A 19,022-nucleotide genomic window follows, 5' to 3' on the forward strand; every position below is an offset into this window, starting at 1 on the left:
CTGCAAATATCCGGGATTTGAAACGTGCCCTTGGGGGCTGCAAATATCTTGGATTTGAAACGTTTCTCGGGGCTGCAAATATCTGGGATTTGAAACGTTTCTCGGGGCCTGCAAATATCTGGGATTTGAAACGTTTCTCGGGGGCTGCAAATATCTGGGATTTGAAACGTTTCTCGGGGGCTGCAAATATCTGGGATTTGAAACGTTTCTTGGGGGCTGCAAATATCTGGGATTTGATACGTGCCCTTTGACGCTGCAAATATCTGGGATTTGAAACGTGCCATAGGGGGCTGCAAATATCCGGGATTTGAAACGTGCCCTTGGGGGCTGCAAATATCTTGGATTTGAAACGTTTCTCGGAGGCTGCAAATATCTGGGATTTGAAACGTTTCTCGGGGCTGCAAATTTCTGGGATTTGAAACGTTTCTCGGGGGCTGCAAATATCTGGGATTTGAAACGTGCCTTTTGGCGCTGCAAATATCTGGGATTTGAAACGTTTCCGGGGGCTGCAAATATCTGGGATTTGAAACGTTTCTCGGGGGCTGCAAATATCTGGGATTTGAAACGTGCCCTTTGGCGCTGCAAATATCTGGGATTTCTTGGGGCTGCAAATATCTGGGATTTGGAACTTTCCCTTGGGGCCTTCAAATATCTGGGATTTGGAACTTTCCCTTGGGGCCTTCAAATATCTGGGATTTGGAACTTTCCCTTGGGGCATTCATATATCTGGGATTTGAAACGTTTCTCGGGGGCTGCAAATATGTGGGATTTGAAACGTTTCTCGGGGGCTGCAAATATGTGGGATTTGAAACGTTTCTCGGGTGCTGCAAATATCTGGGATTTGAAACGTTTCTCGGGGGCTGCAAATATCTGGGATTTGAAACGTTTCTCGGGGGCTGCAAATATCTGGGATTTGAAACGTTTCTCGGGGGCTGCAAATATCTGGGATTTGAAACGTTTCTCGGGGGCTGCAAATATCTGGGATTTGAAACGTGCCCTTTGACGCTGCAAATATCTGGGATTTGAAACGTGCCATAGGGGGCTGCAAATATCTGGGATTTGAAACGTGCCATAGGGGGCTGCAAATATCCGGGATTTGAAACGTGTCCTTGGGGGCTGCAAATATCTTGGATTTGAAACGTGTCCTTGGGGGCTGCAAATATCTTGGATTTGAAATGTTTCTCGGGGGCTGCAAATATCTTGGATTTGAAATGTTTCTCGGGGGCTGCAAATATCTGGGATTTGAAAGGTTTCTCGGGGCTGCAAATATCTGGGATTTGAAACGTTTCTCGGAGGCTGCAAATTTCTCGGATTTGAAACGTTTCTCGGGGGCTGCAAATATCTGGGATTTGAAACGTTTCTTGGGGGCTGCAAATATCTGGGATTTGAAACGTGCCCTTTGGCGCTGCAAATATCTGGGATTTGAAACGTGCCATTTGGCGCTGCAAATATCTGGGATTTGAAACGTTTCCGGGGGCTGCAAATATCTGGGATTTGAAACGTTTCTCGGGGGCTGCAAATATCTGGGATTTGAAACGTGCCCTTTGGCGCTGCAAATATCTTGGATTTCTTGGGGGCTGCATATATCTGGGATTTCTTGGGGGCTGCATATATCTGGGATTTCTTGGGGGCTGCATATATCTGGGATTTCTTGGGGGCTGCAAATATCTGGGATTTGAAACGTGCCCTTGGAGGCTGCAAATACCTGGGATTTTAAACTTGCCCTTGGGGCCTGCAAATATCTGGGATTTGAAACTTGCCCTTGGGGCCTGCAAATATCTGGGATTTGAAACTTGCCCTTGGGGCCTGCAAATATCTGGGATTTGAAACGTTTCTCGGGGGCTGCAAATATCTGGGATTTGAAACGTTTCTCGGGGGCTGCAAATATCTGGGATTTGAAACGTGCCCTTTGGCGCTGCAAATATCTGGGATTTGAAACGTGCCCTTTGGCGCTGCAAATATCTGGGATTTGAAACGTGCCCTTTGGCGCTGCAAATATATGGGATTTGAAACGTGTCCTAGGGGGCTGCAAATATCCGGGATTTGAAACGTTCCATTGGGGGCTGCAAATATCTTGGATTTGAAACGTATCTCGGGGGCTGCAAATATCTGGGATTTGAAACGTTTCTCGGGGGCTGCAAATATCTGGGATTTGAAACGTTTCTCGGAGGCTGCAAATATCTGGGATTTGAAACGTTTCTCGGGGGCTGCAAATATCTGGGATTTGAAACGTTTCTTGGAGGCTGCAAATATCTGGGATTTGAAACGTTTCTCGGGGGCTGCAAATATCTGGGATTTGAAACGTTTCTCGGGGGCTGCAAATATCTGGGATTTGAAACGTTTCTCGGGGGCTGCAAATATCTGGGATTTGAAACCGCAAATACTGCGGTGGTCAGTTTATCTGCTAAGCCTTGGTTCCATTTTTTGCGGGAACTACGCTAGGTGAAAACGCTATAACGCTGGGCGACAACGTAAAAAACAAATCTGACGTTTGACGACCAGCTGCAAAGTAGTTTCGGTCAAGTGAAAACCATGCTTTAAGCGAAGCTAAAATAAGCTAAGGGCGCACAATTTCAAATAAAAATGAGTTATTATACTGCATGCGACGCATTAATTTCACTTGTATTGTATGTGTGTTGTCAGGCAGTCTTGGTAAAACGTAACAGGACGTGTCCACGTTACAAGGAACATTAACAACGGTGCCCTTTAACCCTTTTTCCGAATCACAGCCAAGAGATCGTATTTTAATGAAGGGAATTCTAAGGCTAACATCAGTCGCTCGAGATTAGATAGCCCTGTAATAGTCTCATTTACGACTGAAAAAAGCCATTAACGGGGCTGAATTTTCGAACCAACCCTTTAGATACGGCTGCGTGACAAGGCATGCACAATTCCACTAATTTGTTTATAAATAAGCTCCTTTTACACTTTTTAGTCGACGTATATATTTTGAAATTGTTCAGCAATTTTCATATCGTTAATTTTTCGATTTGCGGTAAGCTTTTAGGAAGCTTTTGTACTTTTCTTCTTACTCCTATGAATAAGATAGAGGGCGCTATACTGCCCGCATACGCTACTTTCTAGCCTCCGAAGTTGTTATTTACCAAAAGTCCATTTTCTGCAGTTTGAAGATAAAAATCTTATACTAGGCAGAAATGGTGGCAACCCGTAGCTATCGAAATAGTACCCTATACGAGCTCGGTCTATGAAAACCGAGCTCCGGTGAGAGCCCTTTTCGTAATGCTGATCTAGATTTATAATTAACGATGCGAAAACACCCAAAATGTTGGGCATATCTGATAAGGCGAGAATCATTTTTACGGTGGTAGTTGCTGACATTTTAATAATCTACAATTACGTTTCTATTTTTAACGATTTGAATCATTCTTTGAAATTCGGCGTATACAATACAGACTACAGCTTCGGGCAAAGGGTTAGCGAATCCTATGTCCAAACTTAATTGTCCTTGTTTAAAGGGATTCCAGTGGTTTGTTTCGCTAGTCGATAGGTCCGGTGTCAGATCAAAAGCGTACAAAGTTAACCCGTTGGCAAACTCTTTCGGAGTAATATCGTTACCGTCGTCTTTATAATGAATAGCGGTACCCGCGAACAATGTTTGATAAGCTTGTATATACAAGTTTTTACCGAAATCAGGCGTCAAAGGTGTAATCGCGCGCTTTCCACTGAGACCCGGAAACACACGACTAGGTAATTTCAGTGAAATCCAATGTATTTATTAACATGTAAATCCAGTTAAATTATATATACAATACGTTAGTAACAATAAATATACAATCCGTTAAATAACAATCATTAAGTAATAAAATCAATTAGTCTATAAAGTATTATTAACTGCTTCTGATGCCGGTACCTCTCCAACTGCCCCGATTCCCGGTCTACGTTTGAATATATCCCCTCGGACCTCTGGGGAAAAGCCAATCCAGGAGTCGAGCAGACGACAGGTCTAAGGTTCAGCTTTCCGGGCCGTCTAGCGGGGATCCCTGGTATCATTCTTTAGGTCGCTCCACCTGGTGGTGAACCCTTGTAACGGGCTCCCCGTTATATCCTCCCCCTCTGCAAGGAATAAGCAGAGGTCCCGAGTGACGAGAAAATGGCAATGTAACGCCATTGGGAGTATCTGAAAAAAATAAAGGGGACACAACCCAAATCTGGAAACCAAATACCCAACTCGAATAGACCACAAGGAAGGAGTTAGAGAGAAAATATTTATAAAGTCCGACGGTTACGTGGGGACATGCCCACTTTGGGGCTAGGGTACAAGAATAGACATATTTAAGACATTGAGATCAGAAAACAATGAGTAACAAGAAGAAATACATTTTTTTTGAATCAATGCATGTCCCAGTATTATGGGAAAAATTAAATAAGGTTGTTAGCACAAGTTGATCAAAATCAAGACGTGGTTGTGAAGGACTCCGGGAAATGGTGGTGTCCGAAATCACTCTTCCGGGTAAGTTAAGTGTCCAACAAAAAAAGATAGAGGAACAACACCGAGTTCCAACCAGGGGATGTAACAGAGAAGGTCAATATGACCCAATGATCAAATACAAAAATTAATTAATCGGACAATCCGGGAAAACAAATCTTTTGCCCCCTGGTTTAATCGGAATATCTGAACAATTTCTGAGAAGTAGACCACAGGGTAGCGGCCAGGTCCGCGACCTGTAAAGCCTTGGCTTGTGCAATCCGTTGGATTACAGTCAACGCCAGTCCAGGGGATGGCAACGCGGGGGAGGCTCGGGTCAGGGCAAACATCGGCGCCCCTGACTGCGCTAGCAGGCGCTCCACCGGGAGTCCGTGGAGGAACCTACACATATAATGCGGCTCCATAGCCGGGGATAGCGGAAGGGATAGACGTGGGAACCGGGCAAGAGGGGAGGGCTAGGGCCTGCTCCTCCACGGATGGGGTAGGTGTGGCAATCAAACCGGACGCTTGAGTGTCCTCCGCCTTCTCCGTCTCCTCAACTACCAATGGTGGTATCGTAGCCGACGCTTGAGCTACATCCACATTCTCAATCTCTCCGGTAACTTCAACTACTAGTGGTCGAGTCGACACGTAGCTAGGGACGCCGTCTTCGTCACTTGACGACGCGTCCATTAAACCAAAAAGTTGGCCCCAATACGTTTTTGGGCGTGAACTAGCCGCGGCCTGAAAGGTAAAAAGGTGAACTATAGACAGTTAGTCTCATCACGTTATAATCGAAAGGTCCATGCAAATGAAAATCAAATCGTAGTCCGACTGGTCGTGCTTCACCATAGAGCATGGCGGACAATCTCAAACGGGGGATACGCAATCGGTTGGGGCTTCATACTAAAATTCATTCCCAACCGGCGGGCTTGTTCGCGATGCGTTCCGAGAAAGGCTGAAATCTGTTTGTAGGATCGCAGCTTTTCCTTAATTGGTTCGGGGGTGTAATAGTACACGTCCCCAATACGACCTCTGGTATCCTTTCTCAAAACTAGTTCTCTTTTCCACCCAAACTGAAAAGGTGCCATTAACAAATCGTCCTGGGTAAACTCACTATGACCTATCCCCGTGGGAGTCCCTGATTTAGCTATACCCAACACCGGGTCCCTCTGAATCCCACGATTCCGCCTTCCTTCCCCGGAAGGACCTGCTATTGCTAGGTCTACCCCTTCCTCTTCCACAGCCTCAACTCGAACCCGGCGTCGGAGATTATATTACCGCCGTGGTATCGGGGTGGGAACCGGGTCGTTTTCTACTGGGATGCTATGATTCGGACCGGGTATATCCGGTTCTACATCTATCGAGGTCGACAGCCCATCAACTACCCCTTCTGCCTGGCTTTGACGAGGCCGGAAGTCATACACTCTAGCGGGCACCGCATCCCAGACATTCTCCTGTCCGTCCCGGAATATGCCTCAATAAACGACCTTTCGTCCTGCGTTACAACCATCTCAGGTCCTTGCTCGTCATCCGGGTCTACAACGGTCTCAAGCTCCTGTATTACCGGCGAGATTTCAAGTTCCGTGGTTTCCTGGGTTTCGAGGACCACAGAGTTCAGCAGTAGTTTCAACTGACTAATATGCCAAGTACCGGCCAAAGCCCCTGACTCCAAATCCATGATAACATAGGAAACTGGTGATAACTTTTCAACTACCCGATAGGGACCCTCCCATGCTGGGGCTAATTTAGCTGAGAACTTAGCTGCAGCGTTCGATAAGCTATGTCCTACCTTCCACACTAATTGCCCTACCTCTAGTTCCCCATCGGAATAGTTCCGGTCATAAAAACGTTTTTGTTTAGCACTGGCTTGCTCATTCATTTCCTGAGCGAAGTCAATGGACAACTGCCATTCCTGGAGTGGCCCATCCTCATAACCCCTTATTTCTCCTTCTATGTCCTCAGGGACACCGGCGAATGTACGCTCATCCCAGGGTAACGTAGGCTCAGAACCATGATGTAAATAAAAAGGGGATGAACCAGTAGAAGTATGAATGGCACTGTTAATGGCCAACTGAATAAGGAGCAAGCTTTCGTCCCACTTCGTATGGACATTCCCGGTATAAATGCTCATTATTTCGCCCATAACCCTGTTTGCCCGCTCGGTCATATTTGCCTGGGGATGATATGAAGACGTGAATTTTAATTAAATTTTTAACATTCGGCATAAACGCTTCCATAATACTGATATGAACTGAGGCCCATTGTCCGATAGTAAAGCTGTCATCGTACCATGACGTGAAACATATTGTAGTAAGATCTTACACAGTATAGGGGCGGTAACACTTCGTGCCGGGAATATCTCTACATACTTGGTGAAATAATCTACCATTTCCACTAAGAATCTATTATGGGATTTCGTTTCTGGTAATGGACCCATAATATCAATCCCTACCAAATCCCCGGGATGTATTTTATGAGAAGGATACATTAAACCTGGTTTCTTCGTATTCCTGCTCTTATATCTTTGACAAATTTCACACCCCCGGACGTAGTCTTTAACCAGGGAGTACAACTTAGGATGGTAGTATTTAGCTTGCACCCGTTTATAAGTTGCGGTGCTACCTCTATGACCCGAGAGCGGATGGTCATGGTAGGCCAGACATACCCGTGGTACTATCGCGGTTGGAATAACTACCTTTTCTGGTTGAAAACCCTGGGCTATCCGGTATAACATATCCTCCTTTAGTCTATACAATTTTGACGCCTTTCCATTTTCTAAGTCCTGTCTAATAGACTGCCAGTACGGATCACTAGCCTGTGCTAACTTAATATCGGCCTTAGTTGCTACGTCTAACGGGAGACCCTACGCTACCGGGTTACAAGACACCATATTGACCCGGACTGCCTGGGCTTCAGGACCGAGCGACTGAGCTATGTCGTCCGTTTCTAAGACCTTTGGACTGACTGTGTCCAAATATGAAACCGGGCATCGAGACGAGGAAAATTTTAATACCAGTTCGCCACCGGAAAATATGGGGAAAATATGTTTTATCCAGGACGGTTTTAACCGGTTTAAACCGTGGTTAAACTGAGGCATTAGCCTGCATAATTGAGGTATTGGCCAACGTCGTTACCGCCTCAGCCACTTTTGCTTGGGACGCGGCTATATATTCAAGGGCTTTCCTCATGCCTCCATATTCTATATATATTGGGTCTCCCCCAAATGCTCCGCTGCCCGTTCATAAGGGGCGTTTTGCGGCTTTCGGCCCTTCTCTTTTTTCGTGCCTCATTTAATTCTATACTTTTGTTCTTGTTAGTAAATGTCAGGATTAGCCCAAATTATTTGCTATATAAAAATACATTTTGCAGAATCTGCAACGGAGTTTGGCACAAAACCCATTTCATCGTTTCCGCTAGATTCTCCACCGGAAATCTCGCGGCGGGTTGGAGAAGTAATGGTTGGTTCTCCAACCTCCATTGTGACAATCGGTGCCACATCAACCTCGAAGTTGTCACCTAACGGAACAAATGACGAGGTGGATTCCTTGGAGGAGCCGTTGTCCGCAGGACAACGGAGGGATGAAGTTGATGGGGTAGGAACTTCGGGGAACCCAACGTCAATAGACTCTATGCCCGTGACCAACCCCTTGCCAAAAATTTGGATGAGCCTCCCTTCTAAATCCGTAATGGATTCCGGAGATGGCCCACCACCAATCTTGCCAATATTGGCCTTAGAGGCTTTGACTTTTACATGGGATTTCCATGCCGTAAAGCACTAACGGAGTTATTATGTTAAAATTTATATTAAAATGTATTTAAATTAACATACCTTCTTCCACTTTTCAACATTTTTCGTCGCTAAGTCCTCCCACATGGCCTCGTACTTAGCCCTATTAAATGTAGCGCTAAATTTCATGTCTACAAAATTTCTATGAGCTTCTAAAAACTCCACGTAAATTAATTGTTGCTTGGCGTGTACTTTAACACCCATTTTAAATTAATGTTCAAATGAAATTTAAAAATAAATATTTTTAAACCGAAAAAGAAGCACGTGCTTGTTTCTTAAGGAAAGAAATCGAAAGAGAGAAAATTTTCTTTGTATTGAATATATTCCCTATACAAAGACCTGTTTCCCAAATTTTCCACTCCTTGGGAAAAACCAAGGTGTCCATCCCTTCAATTTGAAAGCGCTCCTAATAAAACTGACCAATAAAGAAGAAGTGGGCGTGGAAAAGTACCACATGTAGTCTCACGTGATGAAAAAAAAACAACACGTGGCTTAAGAGGAAGTGACGTCCACTTGGATTGAGAGAAAATTTTCGAAGTATCCGAATGACGATAAGGTGAGGCCGATCCGAATCATAAGGATTCGGAGTGATCCGAATGATTTTCAATTTTTAGAGAATAGGGTCCCAGGAGCCAATGTATATTGGGGTAATACGATACGGAAACGTCCATTGACGAAATCTCCGGTCTTAAGGTTAGTCCACACTATGGCTTTTTTTTTGCGTCGCAAGCTACGTAACGCTCGCGCGCGCGGTACGTCGCTTCGCTCGGATCGTTTACACTATAGAAATTCGCTAAGGTATACGCCCTCGTTTTGACAAACTTCGCAGCATATCCGAGAGCTTCATTGGCTGAATATTATATCCGGGTTAACTTTAGACCTTAATAAATAATCAAACAGAGAAGGGGGTTAGTCAACAATATTGAACATATAGGGAATCATCATAAAGCTCTTTATATAACTGAAGTTTTGGAATTAAATGATGGTAATTACCAACTCTTTCTCTCTGCAAAAACTTCGCGAACCCATATCCTTCTTCTCGTGCAATTTCTATTAAGGTGATTTATTAATAAAAACGAAAATAGTTGTTGATTTCCACTCGTTTACGAGAAACACTAGGCCTATTAACTGGAGACATATTAGTTTTCGTGAAAGTATCTCGAATACACGGCGTCTGCGCCAACCAGGAGACCTCTGATTGGCTGCGAGGCTGCAATCCTTGCGAAAATGTTTGACACGCCAAAGATTTTCGCGAGGTTTGCAAGAACTTGCGAGCATGGCTTTGGCGCGAATTTCAGTAGTGTAAACGATCCGAGCAAAGCGACGTACCGCGCGCGCGAGCGTTACGTAGCTTGCGACGCGAAAGAAAGCCATAGTGTGGACGGACCTTTAGATCAAATCGGATGACGAATCCGATGTGGATAGAACGTACCATCTCCTTAAAAAAATTAATAAAAACGTTGTAACCCTCAATAGAAATTAACTAAAAAGGGAGATTCTACCGAGGGTCATTAAAATAGAATTAAAGACAACTTTTGTTTAATATCCAAAAATAGAAGAACACTCTTGTAAAGTATTTATTAATCAATTTTGACAAGGGATAAACGTGAACTTGTTCTTACTATATTGACTACGGAAAGAATAAATAAACTTGAAAAAATCACAGAAGATTTGAAGAGGAGGAGCATGTAACATGAAGGCATATATACCCTGCCAGATCCAAGGAGTAGAAACTCCAAGGAATCTGGCAACCATGTTACATTCCCCCCTCTTTAGGAACAATTTTTATCATAGCAAAGAATAACAAAAATGAAATAAAAAACGGTTACCCCGAGGAACCCTGAATGTTTTGGCAGGGGTTTAAAATTGAGTATTTAACAGTTTTTTTTCATTGCTTGCTTTGTGTTAGCCCGTCCACACCAACCGTTTTCGCGTTCTTCGCCACGTTCGCCGCATTCGCATTGTTCGCTTTCATCCATCGCGTTTCGTTCACACCAGAAAAAACGTCTACTAAGCGAGGCTTGCGAAGAGAGCAAAATTCTTTGGCGTGTATGCCCTTACGAATAACACAGTGAGCAAGCATGTTTAGAGTTTAAATAACGATTGGGCATTGTAACGGCCATATCGCAAACGCGAAATGACGTTACCCCTGGTAGGCCGTTGCTCCTCATAACGTTAAAATTAGCGAGCTTGGGGTGGCAGCGGAACGAGCATACGCTTGTAAAACTACCAGGGGGTCTAAGAAAGTTCTATAGCACCGCGCAACTGTCCTCGTCGGAATCCCGACAGAGACTTAACCCCTTGACCAAAATTCAAGGGGAAAGGAACCCTTATGCCCGACTCGAGACCTTGTGTCTATAAAAAAAGGGGCCGGGGACCAGGAGGTTATCTTTTGGCTGCTCACGGAAGAGAGAGCTCTTCCATTTTTATTTTGTTAAATTGTATACTTTAGTTTTTAAGCTAAAAAAGATGACTGGGTGAGTTGAAATACATTTTTGTATTGAAACAGTGCTGTATTACTCTAGGGTAATCCTACCAGTTTTGTGGGGCTTACAAACTTGCGCCCAACGTGGGGCATAAAGAACATAGAGTAATACATGTACTTAGTTTAATTTTTCTCTAAGTTTAATTTAAAATAGTGTTGTGGTCACGAGCCGATTTAGTTGATTGAAAGTTAGTTTAGTTTAGAAATTAGTGATTTTAGTATAGTGATACCACTATATTGAATTATGCCGGAAACTAGATCCGGGGTTTCCGCTAATAATGGTGAAGGCACTGAGTCCGGAGTCCCGGCTCAGCAAATGAGCCAACTTATTAGTGATGCCTTGCGTCAAGCCTTTCAAGGTTTTGTCTCAGGTAGTGGGGTAGCTAGTGTTGGAAATCCAACGCAAACACCTCAGGTAAGGTTGCGAGTAGACGCTCCAACCTATTTAGGACCCGCAGATGAGAAATCTCCGATGGATTTCCTCGAGGCTCTTCTGCGGTATCAATCAGCGACCGGCTATAGTGATAAGGATATCCTTTTTCACGTGATCCCTTTGTCTTTACAAGGGCCGGCCGATCGCTGGTTTAAATTTGGGGGGGGGGGGTTCAGCCGCTTTCAAAAATATTTCGGAATTCCGAGATTGTTTTAGAAAAGAGTATCAGGCTACTAATTACTCTAGGCGCATTCAAATTGAGTTGGATAACCGAACTCTAGGAGAAAATGAACCATTGACTCAGTACATCCATTGTTTATCGGAGTATTCTCACCGATTAGAAACACCGGAGTCTGAGTCGGTACAAATTCAGCGAGTCCTACGGCAGTGTCATCCGACGTACCGTAGAACGCTAAGGGGGAAAGCTTTCGCTTGCTGAATTGGCTGAGGAGGCTAAGATTATTCAATCTGATCTCCCAGCCGAGGTAATGTACAGACCCCCACCGTCAATGGCGGAATCCTTAGAACCTGGCTTGGCATATGGGGCAAGCGCTACGATTGAGCAATTGCATCAATCGGTTAGTAAAGCCGTCACTATGTCTGTTTCTGCGGATGCAAATGCATTTGCGGGAAACCAGGTGGGAGTAGGAATGGCAGCCTTGGATCCGTACTCTTATTTTTAGAGTACAGAGACAAGTGATGAGTGGAGTAAATACTCGCTCAGGTAGTAATTCTGGTGCAACTTTTAATGCACAATCCAATGGCGGAAATTCAGTCCAAAGGAGAGGTAATCGGGGTATTGGGCGCTGTTACAAGTGCAATAGAGAGTATAGCAGCCAGTATACGGACAAGCTGTCCGTATAAAGGCGGCATATATGGAGCCCTCATTAGGCGTTTACCCCCACCCACTTGGTGCCCCCCTTTTCTATCTCTTTCCTCTGGATGGTACCGTGCCTGAAGGAGGAAAATAGGGTTAGGGGGGGGGGGGTTGATGACGTCACGTATCACGTGATGTTGTTGGCGGGAAATTTGAATTTATAGGTGGTTTTTTTCGTGTATTGGTATGACGTCACGTAATTTACTGGTGTTGAAGGTATTCAGTGTCACTTAACTCTAGGGGTATTGTAGGATATTGTGTACATGTAGGGGATGATTTATATAGGTTCAGTAGGCCCTTTCTACACGCACGCTTCCCGTAATGTTATTATTATTAAGGTCTCTATGTATGCTTATGTCATACTAAAGAACTAGTTTTAATTGTGATATGGTTTACGTCGTTTATTATAGTTAGCAATTAAGTTACGACGCTGTACTACTGTAGGGTGTTATAGTTGGTAAACGAAAAACAGGGTTAAAACGATACATTTTAGTATCCTAAAAGTGGTATTACGGCATTTTTTACACAACTTAGTAGTTGATTAGATGCTAAAATGAAGCAGTACTGCTAAAACATCATAAATAAAATTTGATTCACATTAGTTTTGATACGATTTGGCGAATAAGCACAATTAGGTAGTTATTAAACTAAAAAGCCTCATAGGATTGACTGAACAATATATATTTTCTAATTAGCACACATTTTAAAGGATATTTTTACGAAAAAAGAATTACATATTACGTAAGGTGCATCGGAGGAAACACGTGATAGCCTTGTCCCCCACAATTTCTCTCCAGAATTCGGAATTGAAATGACTCTCTATAGTTTACAAAATCCCCTTTTGGGGCCACCCTCCAAATGTAGGTTATATAACATAAAGGGGTAAGAGGGTGTCGAACTTGGACCATAACAAAAGAATTTATCCCCATCTGTTTTTATTTATACGTAAACACGTTCAGACGTGTCCAGATTTTTTGAGATAGGGGGCGGGGAGGCAGGGCGACTTGATTCCTTGTAGTCTTATCAATGGAATTTATTTTTCTTTAAGTGGACCTCCAACCAGGTGGTTTAGGACATTAAAAGGGGGCGTGGCTAAACCAGTTGTATTGTTATCAATGGAATCTTAGTGATTTATGACTCATACAAACGTGTTAAGACATTCCATCGGCTTTTTATTTATACGTACCCACGCTCAGACGCGATGGCTCCGGGGAAGGTAGTGGTCGTACCATTTGTATTGCTATCAATGGAATTTATTCTGTGATTTATTGTTTTAATTGGTGACTCACTCTAACACCAAAACATTTAATCGTTTCCAGGTGTTTGCCCCGAGGGTAATGTTTGGAAAATTCTAAGATGTTTTTGTAGCGTTCGCAGAAATCAAGAAGTATTATTAGACCGAAGTATTAACATAATACGCACTATATTTATCAAAATTATCGACCTCGTAATCAAAAATTTGTGGAAAACGTAAAACGGTATTGAAATAAGCATCATTCACAACGCATTTCGGGTTAGAAGTAAAAAACAACCGAAACGTTTTTGATCATTTGGGTTACAATTGACCGACACGAAATAGATCATTTACAATTCCTAAAAACCCATAGGAATACATGGTAAAAATTAGCCCGTTAGGTTACATTTTATCGAAGCGAAAAGCGTCATTTGAAAAGCATTTCAAATTGTTAAAACGATTCGATAAATTTTAGCTTAATTTATCAAAATTACTCTGTTTCACCAAAAACACTTTTTAATTTAACAAAATCTCACACACTGATTAAGAATTTGGGATACATACCTTAACGGTGCATGCTTCAGCTAGGGGTGGAGGTCAATAGATATCTCGAGGGCATAATACACTTTTTTTTATTTCCCCCCCCCCACACCCCACCTCAAGGCAGGCTGAGGATCTGCACTAGTGCATAGAACCCTCGGAATAGTATTGCATCCCAGTTCTCATACACTAGTGCAACAGCCTGCGGCACCTCCAAAAAACGTACCCGGCGATACAGGGCCAGTTGACTCAGCTCGGGGGTTACACTAAGGAAGAGAGAGAGAGTAAAATTAGTTATTACTTGTTAATATTGTGTATATAAGAGGAAGAAATGTATTTAGCTTACCGGAACCCTCGGCAGTTAAAGGCCAGGAGGCTGTAATAGAAATTATAAAATTTAGTTTAAAATATCTAAGGAATAAAACCTTTAAAAAACACTTACTCATTAGGGATGAAAATTGTATGATTGTAGATGACCAGCCGAACTTGATTCAGCAAGCCATCTAAGAAATCATTATCCCTATTGACCTCCGCAAGTACCGCCAGGTACTGTTGGACTTGATAGATGAGGCTACGAGTAAATAGAGATTATAATTTCGCGTTATAATACCCAAAGATAAAAGGTTCACTTACAAGTCGCTGTTGATGTTTAAATCCGCCTCTCCCGGCCGAGGCATGGCTAACCATGGGTAATAAATGGCCGGGAGAGGTTGATATGGGGGCAGGGGTTCTGGACTCTGTGGTGGCGTCGGTGGCAGGCTGGGCGGTGGGGTCGGCGGCAAGCTGGGCGGTGGGGTCGGCGGCAAGCTGGGCGGCGGTGACGGGTTGCGTCGCCGCTGCGGCCCGACGACGCAATGAGGGCGTTGAGGGTAAACCTCGGGTGACCCCGAACGGGATGTCCCCGGCGAGATTTCGGACTCGCCGGGGGAGTACGGAGTGTCCACTCCGTGGACGTAGCTGTAGGGAAAGATTTTCTAAGTTTTTAAAAAGTTTTTTTTCTTACCTGGTTGAAGAAAGGTCCATGGGTTGTTGCTGCTGGTTCATTTTTGACTTTGGCTTGAGAGAATGTGATTTCTATGGGGGCTCAACCTCGTCGTTTTATACTTTTTACTAGGGTCAAGGCGTGTTCGAGATCAAACACGTCACTCCAAGATGGTTAGCATGTGCAAGGGTAAAAATTTTCGCGGGCAAAATTATCAGAAGCCTTGCTATTGGACTATTTTTTAGATGTCTTTCTTTTTGGATACATTTGGAAAAACAGCATTTCTTTGATCTACCGTACAAGGGTCTTTGGTTTAACCGTATTTACCATCTTGAATAGTGACAGTCCTTGTTAAAAGCTTAAAGATATAGTGAAAGGCGGGATTATGTCCTTAGCTTTGAAAATGATTTCAACGCGTTCATGGCGTCTTACGGCCATTTTCAAGTAGTGTTTCATTTCACTTTTGCAAAATCCTCCTCCTCGAAATAAATATAAACTAAACTTTGTAATCATTTTCCCCCTCTTATGAAATAAATAAACAATTGTTCTCAGTGCAATAATAATAACTTTGTTTTATTTTTCTTAATACAATCAACCACATCCTCTTGTTGTCCATATTTTTCAAATAGACTTACCAATGCAATTGGATGTGGTTTTTTACTTATATTTTTTAAGTGTGGGCAGGCTGACCATAGGTAGTAGGCAATGCGGGTTTTCCAGTGTGGCTTTTCAGGGTCAAGAACTCGGTGGTTTGATAAGATTATTACTGGTGTCCGGTTAATGTTCGTACTTGGTTTGTATTTTACGCGCGCGACGAGACTGTCGCCGCCGAACAACATTTTTAAATTTTCCTGCGCGGCGGGTTCCCAATTTGGTTCGTTGAACATTAAAATTCTTCGATTGACCGCGGAGTCTAACGGGAAGTTATTATATCTATTAAAATTACCAATTTCCCCGTAATTCAGAAAAAAAACTTTAACACAATCAAAAAAAAAGTTCTTGCCCCCGTTAGGCGGGGACTCTACGTAAATTGAATTTAGTTTGGGGATACGGCGATCGATTACGTTAATTAAAGTTGTAATAAAATTTGAAACTAATTTAGGGTCATTTTTAAATTGGAATAGCAAAAGTTTTTCAATTATATTCGTAGATTTTTTACCGAGTAGTAATAATCTAGAGCCGACATCTACCCGATTCGTTCGGTCAGATGACCCGACTCTTCGCGATGTATTCGATGTCGTTAATTTAAGGTATTCTAACATGTCTTTAATTGATTTCATCGAATACTTTGCAGAGTCAAAGAGTAGATTCGCCAGTTCATTCAATGACTATGTTTAGCCTTTGGTATTCTTTTTAAGGCTCTTTTAGTACAATGCAAGTAAAAACATCTTAGCTTCCGATCCCGTGCTTACCTAACATGTATATACCATAAAATGATAAAATTCTTGTAGAAGTCTAAAAAAAACGTTCCTTTCGGACATAACTACTTCGCTGTAGGCAAAAATAGGGAATAAATTCGATAACAAGCTAACGCTATTAAGGCAAGGACATATAAACATTTAAATTGAGGGTACAACTCCAACTTGTATCTTACTACAAACGCTACAGGACAATACAAATCTCGAAGAAGCTATAACACGCAGGCAATGGATGCTTTGTCAACGCAAGGTTCCACTCCTAAATTAGAATGAGTTCAACGCGTTCATAGCGTCTTACGGCCCTTTTCAACTAGTTTTAATTCTATTGTGATATATTTTTTTCTTGAAGAGGCTTGTTCGGGGAGAGGGGAGAGGCTATGTTCATTGTTTGGTATTCTATTTTAGGATCTTTTACCACAATTCATGTAAAAACATCTTCGTTCCCAATCCCGAGATTACCTAACAGGCGGATATCATAAAATTCCTCTACCTATTGTAGAAGTCTAAAAAAGCGTTCCTTTAGTGTGATATTATTCCGCAGTATGTGACAGTGTTGGGGAATAAATTCGATAACAAGCTAACGCCATTAGGGAAGGCTATATAAACAATTTAAAAAATGTAAGATATATACGAAATCAGTTGTATCTTACTACAAGCGCTACAGGGCCATTCAAATCTCTAGGCAACAGGCCTGGGCGTGGATGTTTTGTCAACGCAACGTTCCACTCTTAAATTCGGCTTAACCTTTTATGTTTGGTCGATAGTTAGCTTCTTCAACTCTTACACCCCCTCCCCTTTTTCAATTCGGAAGGTCAAAGTGAGAGATTTTACGAACATTTTAACATGTATGGTAGAGAGGTAGTTCTTAGGATTACTGAAGATCCCGTCGCTAGTGTATGTACCGTAACCAAATGTGTCCTTAGTAAGTACAGGCCTACAGACCACGTCCAAATTAGTTTAAAGAGTGCCACAAATATTTGCAGATCCGAACTTGAATTATCTTTTAGAAGAGCAGATCAAGTTGACCCTAATATTCTTTTTGACCAGCTTAGTGTTATGCTCTATGATGACGAAATGGAAGCATTTTTCCTAGGTCCTATTAAACTGATTTTTAGCATTGTAAGAATACCGGTGGGTAAAGGGCGCTCTGTAACCCGAGGGGTTAAACCTTTTAATCTATTCTGTAAAGATAGACGAGGTATTGTACGCATAGTCCTTGCAGATCATCTCTGTCAAGCCAGATCCCTTTGTGTGGCTATAGCGCATAGAGCTTATGCTGATGATACAACCGAAGACAAGATTATAAAGACCCATTACGAATCAATATCTAAATCTAGAGATGAGAACAAAATGCAGAAAGAAGCTGCTTTAGAACTATGTTATAAGGCCGACGTAAGGGTTAGTGAGTGTGGGACGGCAGAGTCTTTTCAAAAGTTCAAAATTTATTTAAATCAATATTCGATTTTCGTCTACAAATTCGAAAATAGCGTTCCTCTCTGTACACAAAGGTTGACAAGAATACGTCAGATCTTGGAGATCAACCCCCTAAAAGCTACTTATTGTATTATTTATTTTATTGATCTTGGGAATACTGGAATTCCTTAATCGCTGGTTTCAGAACTTGGACATAAAAATACGCTTACAGTCTAACATTGCAATAACTAAGGACAATAAATATTTCGCAATAGCTACGTAAGAAATTTAGTATAAAAAGCCCCTGACTCAATAGGGTCAAGTATCATTATTCGAGAAGACCTTAAACGTGCAAGATGGAAAATCAAGAAGCTGGCAAAAGGAAGATAGGTGTAACTAACGAACGGAAGATTCCATAAATCTAAAGAGTTGTTCTTAACAACTGGATTTGTAAACGGTACGCTGGATCCTGAGGTACGCCTATGTAGGAAACAATCTGTAAAAAGCTTCGCCATTTCAACAAGTACATGGGAAAAGCTGATTCCACGTTTACCCGTATTAGCGGGTTGGACGGCTGCCCATGAAGCCAAAAATTTTGAAATCGTGTTAAACGATAACCCCAATGAATAGACAATGGTTGTGGCATACCATAACGCATGTCACATTAAAGACATGTTAAAAGAAGACTCTATTGATTTGAATAGTATGAGTAGATAGGAAGTGTTACCTTTGGGACAGTGGCGTCAGACAGTGCCAGATGGCACATGATCTGGCACCAATAAATATGGCGTCAATGGGCGCCCATAACATTTTTCTTCTTATGGTGCCAGTGAATCAAACATTTTTCCCCCCAATCCTGTTGTGACGTCAGTGACGTGTCATCCTATAGCGCCAGTGAATCAATCATGGCGTCAATGTTAGGCTTAAGCGTCATATTCGACAACGTGGTAAATAACCTTTGTCATACACGTGGTTTAACTATAAGAACGTGATTGGTCTAAAAAGAGCGCCATGTTTACATGGTCAGAAAGTCAAGTGACATTAAAGTATAAAAGACGAGGACGGTTTAAAGATAAGGCATTCTACATCCATCCTTGAAGTACCGATCCAGATCCGAAAAATGTAAGTATAAATTTCTTTAAATATAAGTTTACGGTAGTTAAATCCTCCCGCATTTATCGATATGGATTTAAGTATGCAACACCCCTTTACCGGACTAGTGGCTGGAGTCACCGGCTGTGGGAAAAGTGTTTTCGTAGGAGAATTAATTAAGCATAAGGATATATGTATTTCGCCCACCCCCGAAAGAATAATTTGGTGCTACACGGAGTATCAGTCGAAACTTTACGGTGCTATACTATCCCATACTCCGAGTGTAGAATTTCACGAGGATTTATTAGATGTTAACACCCTAGATGCTAGTG

At 42.5% G+C, this 19,022-nt stretch overlaps 1 protein-coding gene across 1 annotated transcript; it reads right to left on the reverse strand.

The window, feature by feature from the left end:
• Positions 1-15,315: 15,315 nt before the first annotated feature.
• LOC149662760 (uncharacterized) lies at positions 15,316-16,029 on the reverse strand. Its single transcript, XM_089842300.1, has one exon. It carries the CDS (start codon positions 16,027-16,029, stop codon positions 15,316-15,318), a length of 714 nt encoding a protein of 237 aa, XP_089698426.1.
• Between the last annotated feature and the right edge of the window lie 2,993 nt (positions 16,030-19,022).

Source organism: Phalangium opilio, unplaced genomic scaffold (assembly GCF_054372755.1).
Source record: "Phalangium opilio isolate 3A_F unplaced genomic scaffold, DU_Popi_V2 ptg000063l_1, whole genome shotgun sequence".
Taxonomy (NCBI): Eukaryota; Metazoa; Arthropoda; class Arachnida; order Opiliones; family Phalangiidae; genus Phalangium; species Phalangium opilio.

Bases quoted from the DNA above. Each gene is read 5' to 3' on its own strand.
- LOC149662760 (XM_089842300.1), bottom strand. From the start codon at position 16,029: ATGTTAGAATACCTTAAATTAACGACATCGAATACATCGCGAAGAGTC.